This window comes from Zootoca vivipara, chromosome 6, assembly GCF_963506605.1.
Source record: "Zootoca vivipara chromosome 6, rZooViv1.1, whole genome shotgun sequence".
In the NCBI taxonomy this organism is placed as follows: domain Eukaryota; kingdom Metazoa; phylum Chordata; class Lepidosauria; order Squamata; family Lacertidae; genus Zootoca; species Zootoca vivipara.
In genome coordinates this window covers 56,240,120-56,257,040 of record NC_083281.1, presented here as the reverse complement: position 1 = coordinate 56,257,040, position 16,921 = coordinate 56,240,120, and the positions used below count along the sequence as shown (strand labels likewise).

The 16,921-nt window shown below is 41.7% G+C and overlaps 1 protein-coding gene across 4 annotated transcripts in view; it reads right to left on the bottom strand.

Annotated features, from left to right (window-relative positions):
* Positions 1–16,921, bottom strand: part of RANBP10 (RAN binding protein 10) — a 49,915-nt gene that overhangs the window by 19,328 nt on the left and 13,666 nt on the right. For 3 of the 4 annotated variants that reach the window (XM_035120169.2, XM_035120170.2, XM_035120172.2), the window contains 2 exons: positions 11,611–11,778; positions 3,285–3,307 (listed from right to left, as the gene is read on the bottom strand). In XM_035120169.2, coding sequence (XP_034976060.2) covers positions 3,285–3,307; positions 11,611–11,778 — 191 coding nt within the window. Of the gene's footprint in view, positions 1–3,284; positions 3,308–11,610; positions 11,779–14,910; positions 15,007–16,921 lie in introns of all 4 variants that reach the window. The other variant, XM_035120171.2, reaches the window with a different exon arrangement.

Sequence of the window (16,921 nt, the reverse complement as noted above, 5' to 3'; positions counted from 1 at the left end):
TGGTTGACTAGATGCAGCCTCAGTCTGTGTAGAGGGTGACAGTAAAGAAGAGAGGTGGGTTGGAAGAGTACCCTATCCTGTAGGTTGTAATTTCAAAGCAGAAAGAAGTCTAAAATCACATCTGATTGGATCAGTCTACCACTGACTCGCACTATTTTTAAAATCCAAAATCTTTCCTGATACCAGTCAAGATTGTATATAGTTGTTCTCCTTTACAGCTGATTTTGAATTCAAGTGATGTTACAGCAAGAGCCCTCACAGAAAATAAATTCATTGCCATGCAGCTAAGAACTGAATATCCAAAGGTTCAGAATTACAGTAATTGGAGAGGTAGAGAAGAGTTCAGTGCCTAGGCATAAAAGAAGCTGAAGAGCTAAAATTCAGAGCAAGACTCATGCAGCACTCTTCCAGGCAACAGAATAACTGCAGTAAGAAAACCAGTGTATTGGGAAGGACTAGATAAAAGGCAGCTTAAGCTTCAAGGACTGTTACTAACTGGAAAAAGAAGACAACTTCAGAAGTAGTAGACTGTAGACAAAAGGGCAAAGAAAGTTTATCGTGGGTAAGTATTTGCAAGGAGTTGCAGACTGATTGCGTAAGAACTTTTCAGCACAGGAGAAGCAGATGATCTCTGAAAAGAGCATCATCATTCACAGATATGAACCAACTTAATTTCATTTCTAACAGTGTGTGCTAGAAATCATATGATTTTGGTGTTTTCATTTCTTTTTATTGATTCTGGAACTATATTGAATTTGCATTGTACAGTATTGTAATTCACACTCTACTAGTGAAGTCAATACCCTCCTGTTCTAGATCACAGGGAAGTCCCTATGTGCTAACCAAATCCATAACCTAGAACAGATTTCCAAGCATGGCTCCCCAGATATTGTTGGATTACAATTTTTATAGTCCCTGTTCATTAGGCATGCTGGCTATGACTGATGCAGATTGTGGTCCAATAAAATCTGGGGAGCCAAGGTTGACTATAAAATGTAGCATTCTATCTTTCATTAGGAATTCTGGTAGAGAAGGGACTGGCCCATAACACAGCATGTAGGCAGAATCTTGGATGTGCTGCAGGACATGGAAACAAATTGGGGAGGGAACTAGCCATTGCAAAGAAGTACCTCTTAAATTGTTTGCAGCTACCCAACTAAGGGTGAACTCTGAAATTACGGTATATAAACAAACATTTAAACAAACAGGCGCCCTGCTCCTTGACTGGATCTTTAACTGATCATGAACACTTTCTGAAATGAACTAATGCTACCTACAAATCATCTGAACAAATGACGTGTCTGATTGCAGCAACAGATAACAGCAAAACAACCAGACTGATATGAAGGAAACCTTGGACTGCAATTCAGCTGCACTTAAAGCAGGCTTCCTCAATCTCAGCCCTCCAGATGTTTTGAGACTAGACCACTGGTCCTGCTAGCTATGGATCATGGGAGTTGTAGGCCAAAAACATCTGGAGGGCCGAGGTTGAGGAAGCCTGACTTAAAGGTTTCAAGCAAAGCTCTCCCCCCCCCCAAAAGTTTGTTCCTTGGTTGTTAAATACTTTGAAAGCTTTCAAAGCTAAGCAACCATGGGACATGTAAGATCTGCATACATTTTGGTTTTGATTCTCAATAAGTTTTAAAGTATTAAGCTGGTCTATTATACTATGTACCCACAAAATGCAAACTTCCATTTGGCATTGCAATATTATCCAGCCTTGTAAACCAGTTCCCCAAAGTTACTAATCTGGGAGTATGGATGCTAACCTGCTTAGGGGTTAGTACCCTGTGTGTTCCATGTTGGCTGTGGAAGAGAGGGCAGCATGTATATGCAAGCGACTGGCCTGTTAACGGGTGGTTGTTTTTTTTTAATGCCTTCCATCAAGTAGGCTGACAGAAAAGATAAAAAGCAATCCATCCCTATATTAATTTGCTGCATTTCCTTGATGGTTATGGAAGAAAATGACTTTGTCTTCCACAGCTAGCACAGATATCAAGTGGGCTAATGGAAAAGTGATGGAGTGAATGCTCCTCTTCTGCCAGCTTGCTCACTTGCCTGCATGAAATTCTTGGTTGCCTATGGCAACCGAGCGAGTTGTTAAATACAAGGCTGGTATATTTGCTGTAGCTTTCAAAGTGCAAATTCTAGCACTTGCATATACTCAAGTTAAGTCTATTGCCCTTTAGATGCTGTTGCACTACAAATCCAATCACCCCTGACCATTAGATCTGCTGGTCAGGACAATTGAGAGTTGCAACCAGCAACATCTGGAGGGCCACAGGTTCCCACTCCTAACCTAACTCATGAATGGTCTATCTGTTTTCCCTACTGCTTTTGCAAAATTTTCTTTTAGTAAGCCTGTTTGTCTTGCATGTTTTGGAAGTGCAACTGCTTACATGTTTTGTACTCTGGTGCTGATTCCTGCGTACAAAAGGCATAATCTCATACTTTAAAAGTACATTCCTACTTTTCCTTTGCCGCATGCTCCAGTGGTAAGCAAGAACAGCCCACATGCTGATGCACATTTCTAAAGAGGGGAAACAATTACACATACATGCACTGTTTCTAATGGAACCAATGTGTGTGCATTTTGTTATTGCCTCTGGCACTCATGTACAAAGTTCCATAGAACAAAGCAACCCTCAGACTACCATTTCTATCCAAGAGCCCTTGAACTTTGCTCATGCTAAAAAGAAATTTCTTACTTGATTTGCCATCGTGACTAAGATCAGTTGTTAGATTTGGACTCCAACTAGCAAGTCCAAGCGGCAACAAAATGTTTGGATTGTTGTGGGTGTAGTTTGTATAGCAAAAACAAAATGGAACATTTCAGAAACTGGGAATTCTCTTTGTTTGCTTGGTTAACTTGCATTGCTGAACAATTCACTAACTCATGTTATTTTTAGCTTGGCTGAGGCAGCCAAGGCAATGTAGAGGTCCTGCTTTATTCTAGACAGACGTATTGCATTGTTTATTTTAAAGCAGGCAAACCATATCCCTGAAAAGTATTGAATTCCAAACAACCTTGCAATAATTTGAGTTTTCCCTACACTTCCATTATGTTCCAAGAAGAGCCTGATAATAACATGCACCCTTTCTGCAGCTAGTTTTGCTAAAAGAAACTTGCCAACCTGATTCATTGCAAACACATCAAGCAAGCAGCCTCATACTAACCACTTCCAGATGGCATGGCAAAGAGAAGACATCAAAACACCCTAGTCAATTTCCCCCTCCCTTCAATTTGAATCTTTTGTTAAAATACTGAAAATAGTTGTACTTACAGGGAGGTCTGTAAAGGCTATACCTGTGGGGGCAAAAATATTAGAATTAAGACAAAGGATTTCTTCCAATTTGCCTACAACTTTAATGTATTACACATACTACAGCATAATAAATTCTATGTTGGGCCTCAACAGAAGCAATTTGTGGTTTGTGAAGCAGGATCTTCCATGTATTGCCATCTTCGGTGACATTAGGAAGACTTGCAATGTCTATTTGTGCTTTCTCAGGAGCAATTCCCACTGTGTTTGGTGGTTCTTACTTCCATGTAATTATATTTAGGACTGTAGCATTAGTTCCTCAACCTAACCTTCAACTTAAGGCTGAACTAAAGGTTTCATAAATAACAACAACAACAACAACAACAACAACAACAACAACAAAACCGTTTATTGTGAGGACCATGCCTGTACACAAATATCAACACAATAATTAAAAACAATAATTAAAAATGTTAAAATTCATTACATACAATCCCAACAAAACCTTCATCCCACAAAACAGAAAGAGAAGGAAAACAAGCAACGAGTTAAACAGACGATGAAGGGGTCTTTGCTTTATCATCCATAAATCTTTCCCTGGCTTTAATGGCCTTCATCATAAAGACCGCTACCACATGGATAATTCGTGGGTTAGCATCAACTAACAAAAATTTTACTCTATCTTCAGGATTGATTATAGAGTTGGGTATAGTTTGCAGCATCGCGTCTCTAAACCCCGAGTAAATGGGGCAATGGAGGAGGTAATGTATAAGATCCTCTTTAATTTTCATGGAGCAAGGGCATAAACGGTGTTCTGGGATTTTTGTAAATCTACCGGTCAGGTATGCAGTTGGCAATGTTTGAAACCGGGCCATGGTGAAAGCTCTCCGAAGGGTGGGATCAGTGATATCCACCAGGCAGTTGGCACAGATTTTGACTGCCTTTACTCGGGGGAAGGCTTTATAAATAGTGAATTAACTCACATTGTGAATTAGAACCTTTTCAGGGAGGTTAAAGCTGTCAATAAATTTTCAGACAAAGACCAACACTAAAATTTCATTGCCCTCTATTGCCATCCAGGAAGGCTGCAACAGAGTGAATGTGTCCGTAGTACCAATGGAATTCATAGGATCCGAGCTAGTAGTTCAGAGTTTGCCTGCACAAGGAATCAAATTAAACTAAGGGGGGTGTTAATTTAATGCAGATCTTTAATGCAGAATTTATTTCAGACAGACAAAAGCAGCCAAGGATTCAGATGAAGTAAGAGAGGAATATGGCCTGGGGAGAGGTGTGGCCAAGCAAGAGTCCCAAGGGTCCCAGACAGAAAGGTTTGGAAGGTCTGAGCTGCATCTGAGCTTCCTCTTCTCTTTGCTTTCGGCTGCAGGAAAGCCTAATTACCTGCAACTACATCTGTGCACATTCATTCTCTTATTTCTGACTTTCCCTTTCCACTCTCTGTCAGGTTGAATGCCCCGTAGAGCAGAAACCAGGCCTTTTGGGCGGTCACGTTATTCTATAAAATTTGAGGAACATGGGTGATACCTTAGAAAAACACAACTGCCACACTCAAATGATTTGATACCATTCCTTAAAATGAGAACTACAGGGTAACTTCACACAGTACTGGAGAGAACCATTGTTTCAGGAGACATGTGTCACTTTGAAATCATAGAATCATAGAGTTGGAAGAGACCACAAGGGCCATCCAGTCCAACCCCCTGCCAAGCAGGAAACACCATCAAAGCATTCTTGACATATGCCTGTCAAGCCTCTGCTTAAAGACCTCCATTGTTATATGCATGTATGTTTCATGTCACTTTCACTCTTTACAGCAGGGGTGGACAACCTGTGGCCCTCCAGATGTTGTTGGAATACAACTTCCATCATCCCTAGGGTTGATGGAAACTAGATTCCAACAACATCTGGAATGCCACAGGTTGCCCACCCTAACTTAGAAAAAGATGGAAACCAGCTGACTGCATCCACAATGAAACTACTATCTTAATCATTCAAGTGACACCAAAGTCATTGTAATATGGGTGCCCTGCAGTAATGTCTGAAACAGGTCTAAGAGCAACAGTTTTCACGTTACTTGTTACAGAAGAATTTGCATGCATATGCACACACACAGAACCCTACATTTTACCCCTCTAGCTTTCCCTGCTTGAAGAAAAACCACAGATACTTTGTACATTACACTTTGCATACTTCAAAATGGCTTCCAGGCACATCTAATCAAAGGTTTTGGTGTTTATATTAAAGCAACACCCAAGAAGTAATTCTGTCCCAGAGAAAATAATCCTCTGACAGTGCACTGAAGATCTGAATGAAAGTTTTAACACAGGATATATAAGGGATAGAGACTTTGTATTTGGGGGAGGTAAGGGAAGTTTCTGGCATTAACAGAGGGTATCCTACTTACAGCCATTTTACTCCACCCATGTGAGATAAGATAAGACACTGAGGGTTACAGAACTCAAAGTAAAGGGTTTGGTACATTTCTAGCAGGATTAAGGTCAATTACACTGCCGGCTCTAATTCCCAATAAACTAGATGTTCCACCATCACCACCTTTTCCTTTCAAGAAAGCAATGCACTACTGGACTCTCAAGGATAAGTTGCAAAGAAGGTTGTAGGGCTCTCAAGAAGGCTGTCAACTTAGCTGGCAGAATCAGGGAGCCTGCAACTGCTCCCCTCTGTCACATCTGATACAATTAGGCTCCTCCAAACCAGGTTGAAGGTTTGAGAGAGATGCTCAGTACCAACTTAAATAAATCAAGATCTCACAAGTATAATGTTGAACCCTAGAATATAAGATTATATATAAACGAGAGAGAGAGAGAGAGAGAGAGAGAGAGAGAGAGAGAGAGAGAGAGAGAGAGAGAGATTGCGGAACTTAATATCACTGGTTTGTTATTCTACCCAGACTTCACTCGTGCTTTCTTGTTTGAAAATTTGAAATTATGGTTCCTGGCTATTCAGCAAATATCTATTTCCTCCCCTCAAACAACTGTGTTGTTTCAACTGTGATGTTTCATTTGGAATCTGAACCAAAAACACCCTAGCCCTTTTTACAGATTAAGCTATTGGGGAGGGGGCAGATTTCTTTCACAGCAGGGTGGAAAATGTCAGGCAGACTCATTCTACAGAATTGAACACTAGGAGCTTGGATTGTGAAATTTGCAAGCACTCCCTGCCATCCTCAAAATGGATTGATTTCTTACTTTGTCAAATTCTATCAGGATTCTTTTTTTATAACAAGGATCTAGTATTAGATTGAAATAACCGGCCCTGCAAAACACACCTTATTTTCAGAAGCCCTAAAATATCATCTCCACATCTTAAGCAACCAAACAACAGCATAGGCCCTCACTACATCTGAGACCTATTTTTTTCATATCCTTACCATGGAGGGGAATTTGCATTAAGATACCACTTGTTTTTTTAGGGATCTCACTACTGCACCTCAGGCTTGAAGGTGGCAGTTCCTCCATGCAGAAATAATTCCCTGTAGACCTCTGTCTTTGTCCTATGTTTCTTGACTGTAAACACCTAAAGATTTTTCTGTTGTCCAACTGATTTTAGAGAATTTGCTCTTTTTTCACTTTTGGATAGAATATATCCCTCTTACGAACACACTGGGAAATGCAACTATTTCTATCCAATAGTGTGAAAGAGCTCCCAGAATACAAAACTACTCATCTGACCTGTTGGTCAGACAATATCCTCAGACAATATCAGTTTTCAAACATGTCTGTTTAGATCCAGTGTGATGTGCAGATCCAGAAACAAGCCTTAATAGAAATGGTAATTTGCATAAACTATAGTGCAATATCCTATCAGTGAAATTTACACTGACTGACCAACCAACCAACCTTTATGCTTCAGTCTGGGCCCACCTGAACTAAGCCAATAATATACTACGGATATATACCAGGAAGATAGCTCATCCAATTTCTCCCTCTTGCCAGAACACCTCTCTCCGTGCACTTAACCCTAATTGGGGTTTGCACGAGAGGCCGCCTGTCTCTGGTGACACAGTTGTTCTACAGGCATTTAGAAAGCTGTCACTAAAATAGGAGCATCTCAGGACAGATTGCTTCCAGTTTTAGCCAAGCACAGCAGCTTTAACACGTACAGACCAGCAATGCTGGAGGCTGGAAAGGACGACAAGCACTATATAGGGAAGAGTAGGGCATGAAACACATTAGTGCTAATGTAATTGCAACATAGCAACTGATTGTTAAAATAAATAATTTGAATGCTCTGAAAGCAGGTTATTATTCCCATCAACAACAAGAAGTTCTTTTAGGAATAGGTTTGGTCTCTCATCTTTGCCCTCCACAGTAGGAAAAATTCTCCCCTCAATGAAGCAATCCAGAAGAACAAAGCTTGCAGGTCTGGTAGCAGGCATCCGAACATCTGTTGGGACCAAATGACTCTCCAATCCAGCAAAGCTTCACAAATGGACAGCCAGATGCTTCTGGTAAGTCCACCAACAGGGGATGGAGGCAAGAGCCATCTCCCGCTTTTGTCCCTCAGCAATGGATGTCAATGGCATGTTGCCTCCATACCAACAGGGGATGGAGGCAAGAGCCATCTCCCGCTTTTGTCCCTCAGCAATGGATGTCAATGGCATGTTGCCTCTGAATCAGGATGTTTCCATTCAGCTATTACACCCAGAAGCCACTAAGTGGAAAGCCACCACTAATTTGTACCCCTTTAAAGCTATCTAAGCCAACAGCCTTCACTGCACTGAGGCAATCATATAGGCTAATTAGGTGCTGTGTGAAGAAGTACTTTCTCTGGCCAGTCCTGGAATGACAGTAAGTCCGCAACTTACATGCATTTAACTTGTGTATGTTCAGCTTTAGGCGCCTGGCAAATATTAAAAAAAGAAAAGGAAGGGGGCAGTCTAGGAAAAAAGACATAATTTTGGCCTTGGGTGTGATCCTCGGAATATAACCCCTGTGTTAGTTAGTTGCGGGCTTGCTGTACTCTTAATCCATTTATTTGGGTACCACAAATTCTAGAATTGAGAGATAGAGAGAAAAAAACCCTACTTCCATCACACCATAGATCATTATATAAAACCTCAGCTGTCTCTCAAAGACAATTAAAGGAGACCAGAGCTTGGCAAGCGGGACACGGGTGGTGCTGTGGGTTAAACCACAGAGCCTAGGGCTTGCTGATCAGAAGGTCGGTGGTTCGAATCTCTGCGACGGGGGTGAGCTCCCATTGTTTGGTCCCAGCTCCTGCCAACCTAGCAGTTTGAAAGCACCTCAAAGTGCAAGTAGATAAATAGGTGGGAAGGTAAACGGCGTCTCCGTGTGCTGCTCTGGTTCGCCAGAAGCGGCTTTGTCATGTTGGCCACATGACCTGGAAGCTGTATGCTGGCTCCCTCAGCCAATAACACGAGATGAGCGCCGCAACCCCAGAGTCGGTCACGACTGGTCAGAGGTCCCTTTACCTTTACCTAGAGCTTGGCAAACTTCTCTAGCAACTAAACATTCCCCAGTGTGTTAGCTTTCTCTCTGACTGCACCCAGAATTAACAACTAAAGCACAAAATGCAGTTGAATTCTATAGACAACATCGATCCATGCAAGCAAACAACCAATGGGAATGCAGGAAAGTCTGTCTAAAATCTGCTGATGTTCTAGAAAGAGAACAGGCCCCTATAGTGCCTTCACTAGAGGACCTCACTGATAATTCTTCAGTGGAAGCTGTATTTGATGCTGAACTTGTTCTTTGTGTAGATTGGAGCAGGCAACCTGTGGACCTTCACATTTTGCTGGATTACAGCTCCCATCAGCTCCAGCCAGCATGGAGAATGGTCAGGGATTAAAGGAGCTGAAGCCCAACATGGACTGGAGGGCCACAGGTGCTCATTCCTGATCTAGACTGATGGATTACAAGAAAGAAACCTGAATACATTCTTGCCATGATACTGAAGGCTCAGAAAGAAAAGGAAAATAAGCCATAGGAGGTTTTTTTGGGGGGGGGGCTTTAGGAAATTGACTACCATGCTCTGCATAGCTCTCTAGTCTCTGGCCAGTACCTCCACAGCTTAGCCTCAAATCAAAATGCAGATGTGATTATATAATGTCATCTGCATACTTTCTCTTGGTATGGAGGCTGATCTTGGGGACAAATTACCGTACACATTTTTCTTAAAGATCAGCAACTTCACATTTAAAAACTCTTTGGTGAGTGCCAACTGGGCCTTTTCATATCTGGTTCCTTGGACCTGGTTCTTGTCACCTCAGTTCCTCAAGACTCACTTCCTGAGAAAGTTCAGGCACATGAATTTTCCCTGTATCTTTCACAGTGAAGATGCAAAGAATTCACTCAGCTTCAGTGCTGTCTCCTTTAGCATACCTGTCATCCAAATGTCCAACTGCCTCTCTCTCTGCTTGCTTCTAATGCATTTGAAGAACTTTTTAGTTGTTGGTCTTTATGTTTTCAGGCAGCAATGTGCTCCTCACTTTTTTCATATCCCTTACTGTCTGCTTGCCCTTTATTTGCCGAAGTTTATGTTCCTTTTGGTTTATGTTTCTTTTGGTTCTCATCATTTGGATAAGACTTCTGTTTTTTAGATGAAAGCCTTCTTGTCTTTAATAGCTTCCTTGTCTCTACTACCATATTTTTGGCCCTGGTGGTACCTTTCCTGCCCTGCAGTATATTTCTAGCTGAGCTTCTATTTTTGCAAGATTTGAATAACCGCTAAGCATTTAAGAGAACATTGACTTTGCATTTCAACTTCCTTTTTACCAATCCCCTCATTTTTGGGAACTTTCCCCTTTTGAAGTCGAATGTGACTGTGTTGGACTTTTTTCGTAATTGTCTACAAATGGCTAAATTTGATAGCACCGTAGTTTCTGTTCTCAATTGGTTCTCACATCTCATTGGGCACTACTTAAGATTAAGTCCAGGGTTACCTCCCCTCTGGTCAGCTCCATGGCCAACTCTTCTAGGGCCCAGTCATTCAGGATACAGTGGTACCTCTTGTTGCGAACGGGATCCAGTCCAGAGGCCCGTTCGCAACATGAAAAGGCTGCATCCTGAAGCGCCGCATCTGCGCATGCACGTGACGCGATGCGGTGCTTCTGTACATAGGTTACGGACGTGCCGAACCCGCAAGTAACCCGTTCCGGGACTTCTGGGTTCAGCGCGTCTGTAACCTGAAAAGACGCAACCCACAGTGGACATAACATGAGGTATTACTGTATCTATAAATGTTGCCTCTTTGTCATGACTAAAATGTGCATGTATCCATGTGGGAATAATTGAAGTAACTTCCTCCTCGGGATACCTCTTTGATATCATTCTCCATCTCAAGATAAATTTGAACATTTTAGAAGATCCCTAGCAATAAATTATTTTGGCGGCTTGGTATTGCCACCCACAGCAGTTCTGTTGAGATGGATGTCGCTTTTGAGATTTCTAGTTTGTGGGATTCTACAACCTCTTTGACTTACACAGCAACAACTCATCCAGTATGCCCTTCTGAATGAGTTTATATCCAGAGATAACTTTGTTTCACTGGTTCTCTCTGTTCTTCTAGGATTCCAAGATGCCCACTGTACCTTTGCTCTCATTTAAAACCAGGCACTCCAACTCATGTATCTTGACTCTGAGGCTTCTAGCATCAGCATATAAACACTTATACAGGGTCTTCTCCAAAGGTCTTTTGCATGTGAGTTTTATCCTATGGCATTTTGGCCTCTTTGAACTGCTGTCATATACCCATGCATTTTCAATGTCTAGTTCTACCCTCCCTATCTAGACAATTAAAACATTTTCATTAGAATTCCTTAGACATCATTTATCCTGAATCAAATGTTCCTCAGCTGCTGCTTGCTTTTCTCTAGCAATCAGTTTAATCATTAAGGCACTTCAGGGTGAGCTCAAGAATCCCTAAAATGAATATTAACTGAGATTCTCCCCCTCCCCACTCAATCTTGTATATCCTACATAGCAATATATTCACCTGCTTAGAGAACTACAGTGGGGCTGACAGTCTGCTTTAGTGTATACAGAGCAATAACCTTGAACTCTTGCTCCCAATCTGAACCATGAGAAATGGGAGTAAGTTTTTATCAGTCCTTCCTTTCCAGCTTGGACAAAGAGATAGCAGTAAAGGAAAAAAACTGGATGCATAGATACATGAATTATTCACAGCACTAGTTGTAATCTACAAGTACTGACACAAATAAATGAGATCATGTTGGTTTTGTTTTACCCAAGAAATCATGCTTCTGATTGCACATTAAAGAAGAGCAGACAGTGGCTCAGTTTGTAACCCCAAAACAAAATAAAGCTGGTCCAGAAGTTTGTTTGCCTACCTAAACTGTGCCCATTCTTTGTATAGAAGCAGGTATTGTTGATGAGGTTTACACAGCAGCCAATCACATCTCCAGTAGTGAATGTGGGGCCATAAGGCTGTCCTGTCCCTGAAGAGCAGAAGGAGTGTCCATCATCACCATGGTAGCCATAGGAATGTTTATCCCAACCTAGAGAAGACAACATCAGACAGCAAGTTTAAACGATGGCTGAGCCTGACAATAGGAACAAAAAGTACCATATTATAGGATACATAAACAGGGAAGAGACAGAGATATATCCTCATACAAAGCAAGAGTAAAGAGACATGTAGTTAACATTTGAGAGCATTAATGAAAAGAAGAGTTGCTAAAATACAAGGTGGTAACTTCTGAGCTCTCATATATCAGACACAAATAAGCTCTGGAGGAGAGGTCAGAAAAAGAAGTGACTGGTAACCCTTACACCATCAAGCTATTCAGCACTCTGTAGCAGAAATCCAATTCTGATGAGCAGACTGATTTGAGTGTCTCAGTTCTGATGGATGTAACCAGGGTTTGAAATTACGTGCTGTATTGCACACAGAGCTGACTCAGTGCTGATACAACTAGACTATCAGGTTTTTATTTTCAACATTAATGTACTAATAACAATCAAAATTCATTCCTTCTTGTTCAGTTTGTATCTCTGCATAGTTTGGATAACACACACACACACACACACACACACGTATGTGCATGTGCCTGGTTTGTGTGTTTATACATACACCCTCACCCACTCCTCCATTCATTCTTAAGAGCCAATTACTATTAATTTTGTTTTGCTACACAAGTGATTATTGTGACTCTTTGTGGGACTGCTAACTTGTTCCCATGTACATTTCCAAGTGGTCTTCCTTTTCCTCTTAACCCATAGACTTGTTGGTAGCACACACTTTCTGCTATATCTTGAGTGCATTTTCTTCCCTTTAGCAAAGGATGCTGTAACAGTGGAGGACAGCAGACTAGGCACATATGCTGTGCCTGAGAGATAAGAGCACCCAGGCAGCACCAAATGTCCTCAAATGACCCTGTCTTAGGTAAGTATGCCCAACTGTTGGCAGAAAGAACAGACAGGAGCTCATCTACAAGCCTCTTCTGCTGAATTACAGGGGTTCTAAATTATTCATTCAAGCTGTCTCCCCTCCACCCCCAGCTATTCTCCATAGTTGTAATTCATGGCTGAACAGATTCTTCTGATTTTGATCCGGAGCCCATAAGAAATTAGACATGTAGTACACTCCTGAAAGTCAATAAGGTGGCTGGATTTCCAGGGATAAGGTGGGAAATGGCTGTACAATTCACTGTGCTACATTCTGTGACAAACCTGAAGGTGACGTGGAAGCAGCAGCTACTGCAGAATGTGTGGCTAGCCTCTTAAGTGGAAGCATAGAGGGCCCATATAATTCCAGTTCTAAAAGAACTGTGCTGGTTGCCAACATGCTTTGCAGTCTGATTTTAAGGTGTCAGTAATGATCAACATGATCAACAGTGTTCAGCACAAAGGAGGAAGATGTCTAAGGGTGGTGTTCACACATCGCCCTCTCTCCTCTCAATCTCTTAACTATGGCCATGATATTGGGAGCATGCTATGGAATGCACACTTCCTCCCCTGGCCCTCTTTTGCTTAAATTTCTTAATTACTTCACAACCTTAATGTCTTAATTTCTAGCAGGCTTAATTATTAGATCCCATTTTACCCAAAGTTGGTGAATAAGCTCCAAGTCTTGACTTCAAATTTTAATTAAAAAGGAAAGTGGGGTGATCCCATGGCCCCGTTCTAATCTCTTAATCACAGTTGAGATATTGAGAAATTATGTTTGTATTGGGCTGTAGAAAAGGTAACTATCAGCCTTTATCCAGAGCTGAGAACTGCATATATGCAGAGCTAGCATCTCTGTATAGGAACAGCACTAACATTGCAAGGTTGTTGTTTTTTGTTCTCTTGACACATGTGTGTGGAAAATGAAGTTCTGATTGAGATGAAGGGCTGACTGTAAGCCACCTTTGGTGCCTTCAGCACTATTAGATTCCAGCTGCCTGCCAAGAGCCAGGAATAAGCACCTGCATCTTGCTGGAAAGCTGAAGAATCCTCCTTGAAAGCCCATCTTTCAGCAGCTGCGGAGAAGGCCTCTTTGTTTTAATAGAAAGGCCTTGTAGTCGACAAAACTAGCTCTTGTATAGCTTCCAGCAGATTTATGTTCAGCCACATGCTGCAGACACATTTCTCTTTCTTTTAACATAAACCACAGAGATTCCAGTCAAGTAGGCATTGAAGCATCATGTTACACAAACCACAGTCCAGTCATCATGGACTAAATATACTTTGCTACTCCACAAGCACTCATGGGCTGGCAGAGGAGCAGGATCCCACTCCCGAGAGGAAAGCTACCAAAATAACCCACTGCATGTTCAGGACAAAGAGTCCTGGCAACTTAGAGCCAAAAAAGGACGAGGATATTGCCCTATGCTCCCAGGGCAACAGATTGCCAGTGTGGTGCCCTCCAGATGTTAAACGCCAACTTAGATCAGCCCCAGCCAAAATGGCCAATTGTCAGGAATAAAGGGGCTGGGAGCCTAACAACATCTGGGTGGCATTGTGTTGGTCGCCCTGATGTAAGGAATATTGTGGAATTTCACACACAATACGGTGTCTCAATGCTTCCATTTCAAAAGCAGCAGGTTCTGGAGTAGTACTATACTCCATGTCACATTGGAGCTGCTGACTAAAGATACATGAAGTTTACAAAAGGAACTGTAAACACCACTTTGCAATCTCATGGCCAGCACCACCAGGCGCTTGGGCACATGGCATGTAGAGCTTCCTTTTCTAAGTACTTTTTAATTAACTGCCAGACTATCCCAAACGCTGTCAACACCTTTATCTAAAATGACTCAAGAGTATATACCAAACTCCTCCACCTGAAAACAACTTCTTCCTTATTAAAAGGAACAAAGTGACCTACTTCATTCTTAGAGCCACAAACTTGTAATCATCTAATTTAAGAATGATGAACAACAATCTGATGTTTGCAATAATAGTTTCTGGAGTGAACACCCATATGACAAATGAGGAGTGGAATCACCAGTATTTTCCAGGACTTCTTAGTCATCACGCCCTTCTGAAAGTGCACTTGAATTACCCAGCCACTAGGGCACTCTGGATCCTGAGTTGCTTCCATTTGCATGATAAGCACCAGGAAAGTAGACAACAGGAAACAGGATTGGATGAATGAAACTGCAGTAAAAGCTTTAGAGACAAACCAAAGAGTCAGACATGCACACCTGCAAAGCCTCCCTCACAATGGGTAGAGCTGCTGCTTTACGTCAGTAACAAATGAGGTTAAGAGAGGAATGTCCTTCAATCAGGTAGTTTCTATTCTGGAAAGAAAAGAAGTGGAAGTACAAAAATAGTATAACAAAGGGTTTGAAATTGCCAACCACAGTTACCTAAAATCGTTATATACTTCTGTAAATTCCATCGCTTCTGTAGGTAAAAAAGCAAGCAAGAGGAAGAAAGTATCACCAGGTTTGGGGGAACCCGCAGATTTGTATAAGCACAAAAAAAGTGCCAAATAGGGGGGGGGCAAAGATCCCAGTGCGTGCTCAGTAACCACAGAATGCTGACTATCTGTTGGAGGGAAAGAAAAGGCATTGCTGAACAGGAGCTCTCTGCACTGCAAGATTCTGTTATATAATAAGTGGCACAAATGGATTCTGTGACAAAATTCAGAAACCAACAGACACCTTATTCTGACATACCATACTTTAGAATAAGGTTTTGCATTACATAAAGTTCATTAAAAAATGAATACAGAATAAGACTTTTGCCACCCCACTAGATTCTCAATAGCTGAAATCTGCAGTTGTTGAAGTATGTTTCTGAATGAGACCTTGGAAATGTCTAGAACAAAGCATCTCAACAGAGCGGCACAAAAGCGCACACTACCAATTGCCCTGTTTTTACATTAAAAGTAATTATGAACATGCTGACTATGAAGTCCCATTAATAGAGTTCCATAAATACAGTCATGTCTTCCTGGCAACTATCTGCCCAATCCCTGAGTGATGTGATACATCCCTCCCTCCCTCCCTTCCCCTCAAGGTTCTCTCTGCATGACAGCAAGGGAGGCAGACTTATCTTACTTGCTGCAAAGAGGGAGAGAAAACCCACTCTTGCCTAACTCCTTTGATATGCATTGGGGGAGGGGAGGTCAGCCTCTCACTTTTGCACAGGACCTTGCAGATCCCTGGATCTAGGAAGAATCCTTCCAACTACTTCTGAGTGCCTTCAAAGCACTATAGCAAAGGCTAACTTACCAGTCTATCCCAAGCCCTTTGTGTGTTCCAGAGAACTGATAAGAGTGGAGGAAGATTTGGGGAAATCATAAATAACAGCTTGCTACCAAGGTTAGCTAAAATTTGTGGCACCCGACTATTAATACCGTAGGACTTTCCTCTCAGTAAAATTTTGAATAGAGATCTAAAATCCCTAAATTCCTTTGTCTCCAGAAAATCTTGGTGTCAAAAGGGTCCTCCCAGTTATGTCTACACCCATCTGAAGAAGATTAAGTGTTTGGAATTAGAAGTAGAAATAATACAAACGTCACAAAACAGAAAAAGAAAACCCAAACCCACTCCACCTTTAGGCAAGGATTATCTTTTAAATACACACCTACAGAAGTTGGCAAGACTTATCTAAAGTAACACTTTGTGGAGTTTTCAGTGAATGTTAAAGTTTACAGAGTGTTTTCTTCCACAGTAGCCTTTCCCAACTTGGTGCCTTTCATATATGTTTTGGACAGCCATGCTGGTAGGGGCTGATGGGTAATCTAGTCCAGAACATCTGGAAGCTGCCAGATTGGGGAAGGCTGGCCTGCCCACAGTTAAAAGCACAACACAGTAACAACCTATTTTCACCCTTCCTGGTAATGAACTATGGAAAACTGAGGGAATATCAAATCACTAACAAGGAAAGTGGTATACATTACTAGCCTCGCCTGGATGTAAGTCTCATACAAGTAAGCCCCACTGAGTTAAAATGAAGACCCAAATTCAAACTGCAGCTCAGCCATGAATCTCACTGAGTGACCTCATAGTGTATATTGGAAGGATAAAATGGGAATAAATTGTCCACTTGCCAACTCTGCTTGAAGTACACTGGGGCAATATTACTACCTCCTTTTGCATGACAGTCCACCAGGATTCAAACCTGCTTTTGTTGTCTGTTTGGGACTGCAGATGGGCAGCTCAAGTACTCAGCTGATCACAACATACAACTGGTAGGTTGTGTTCA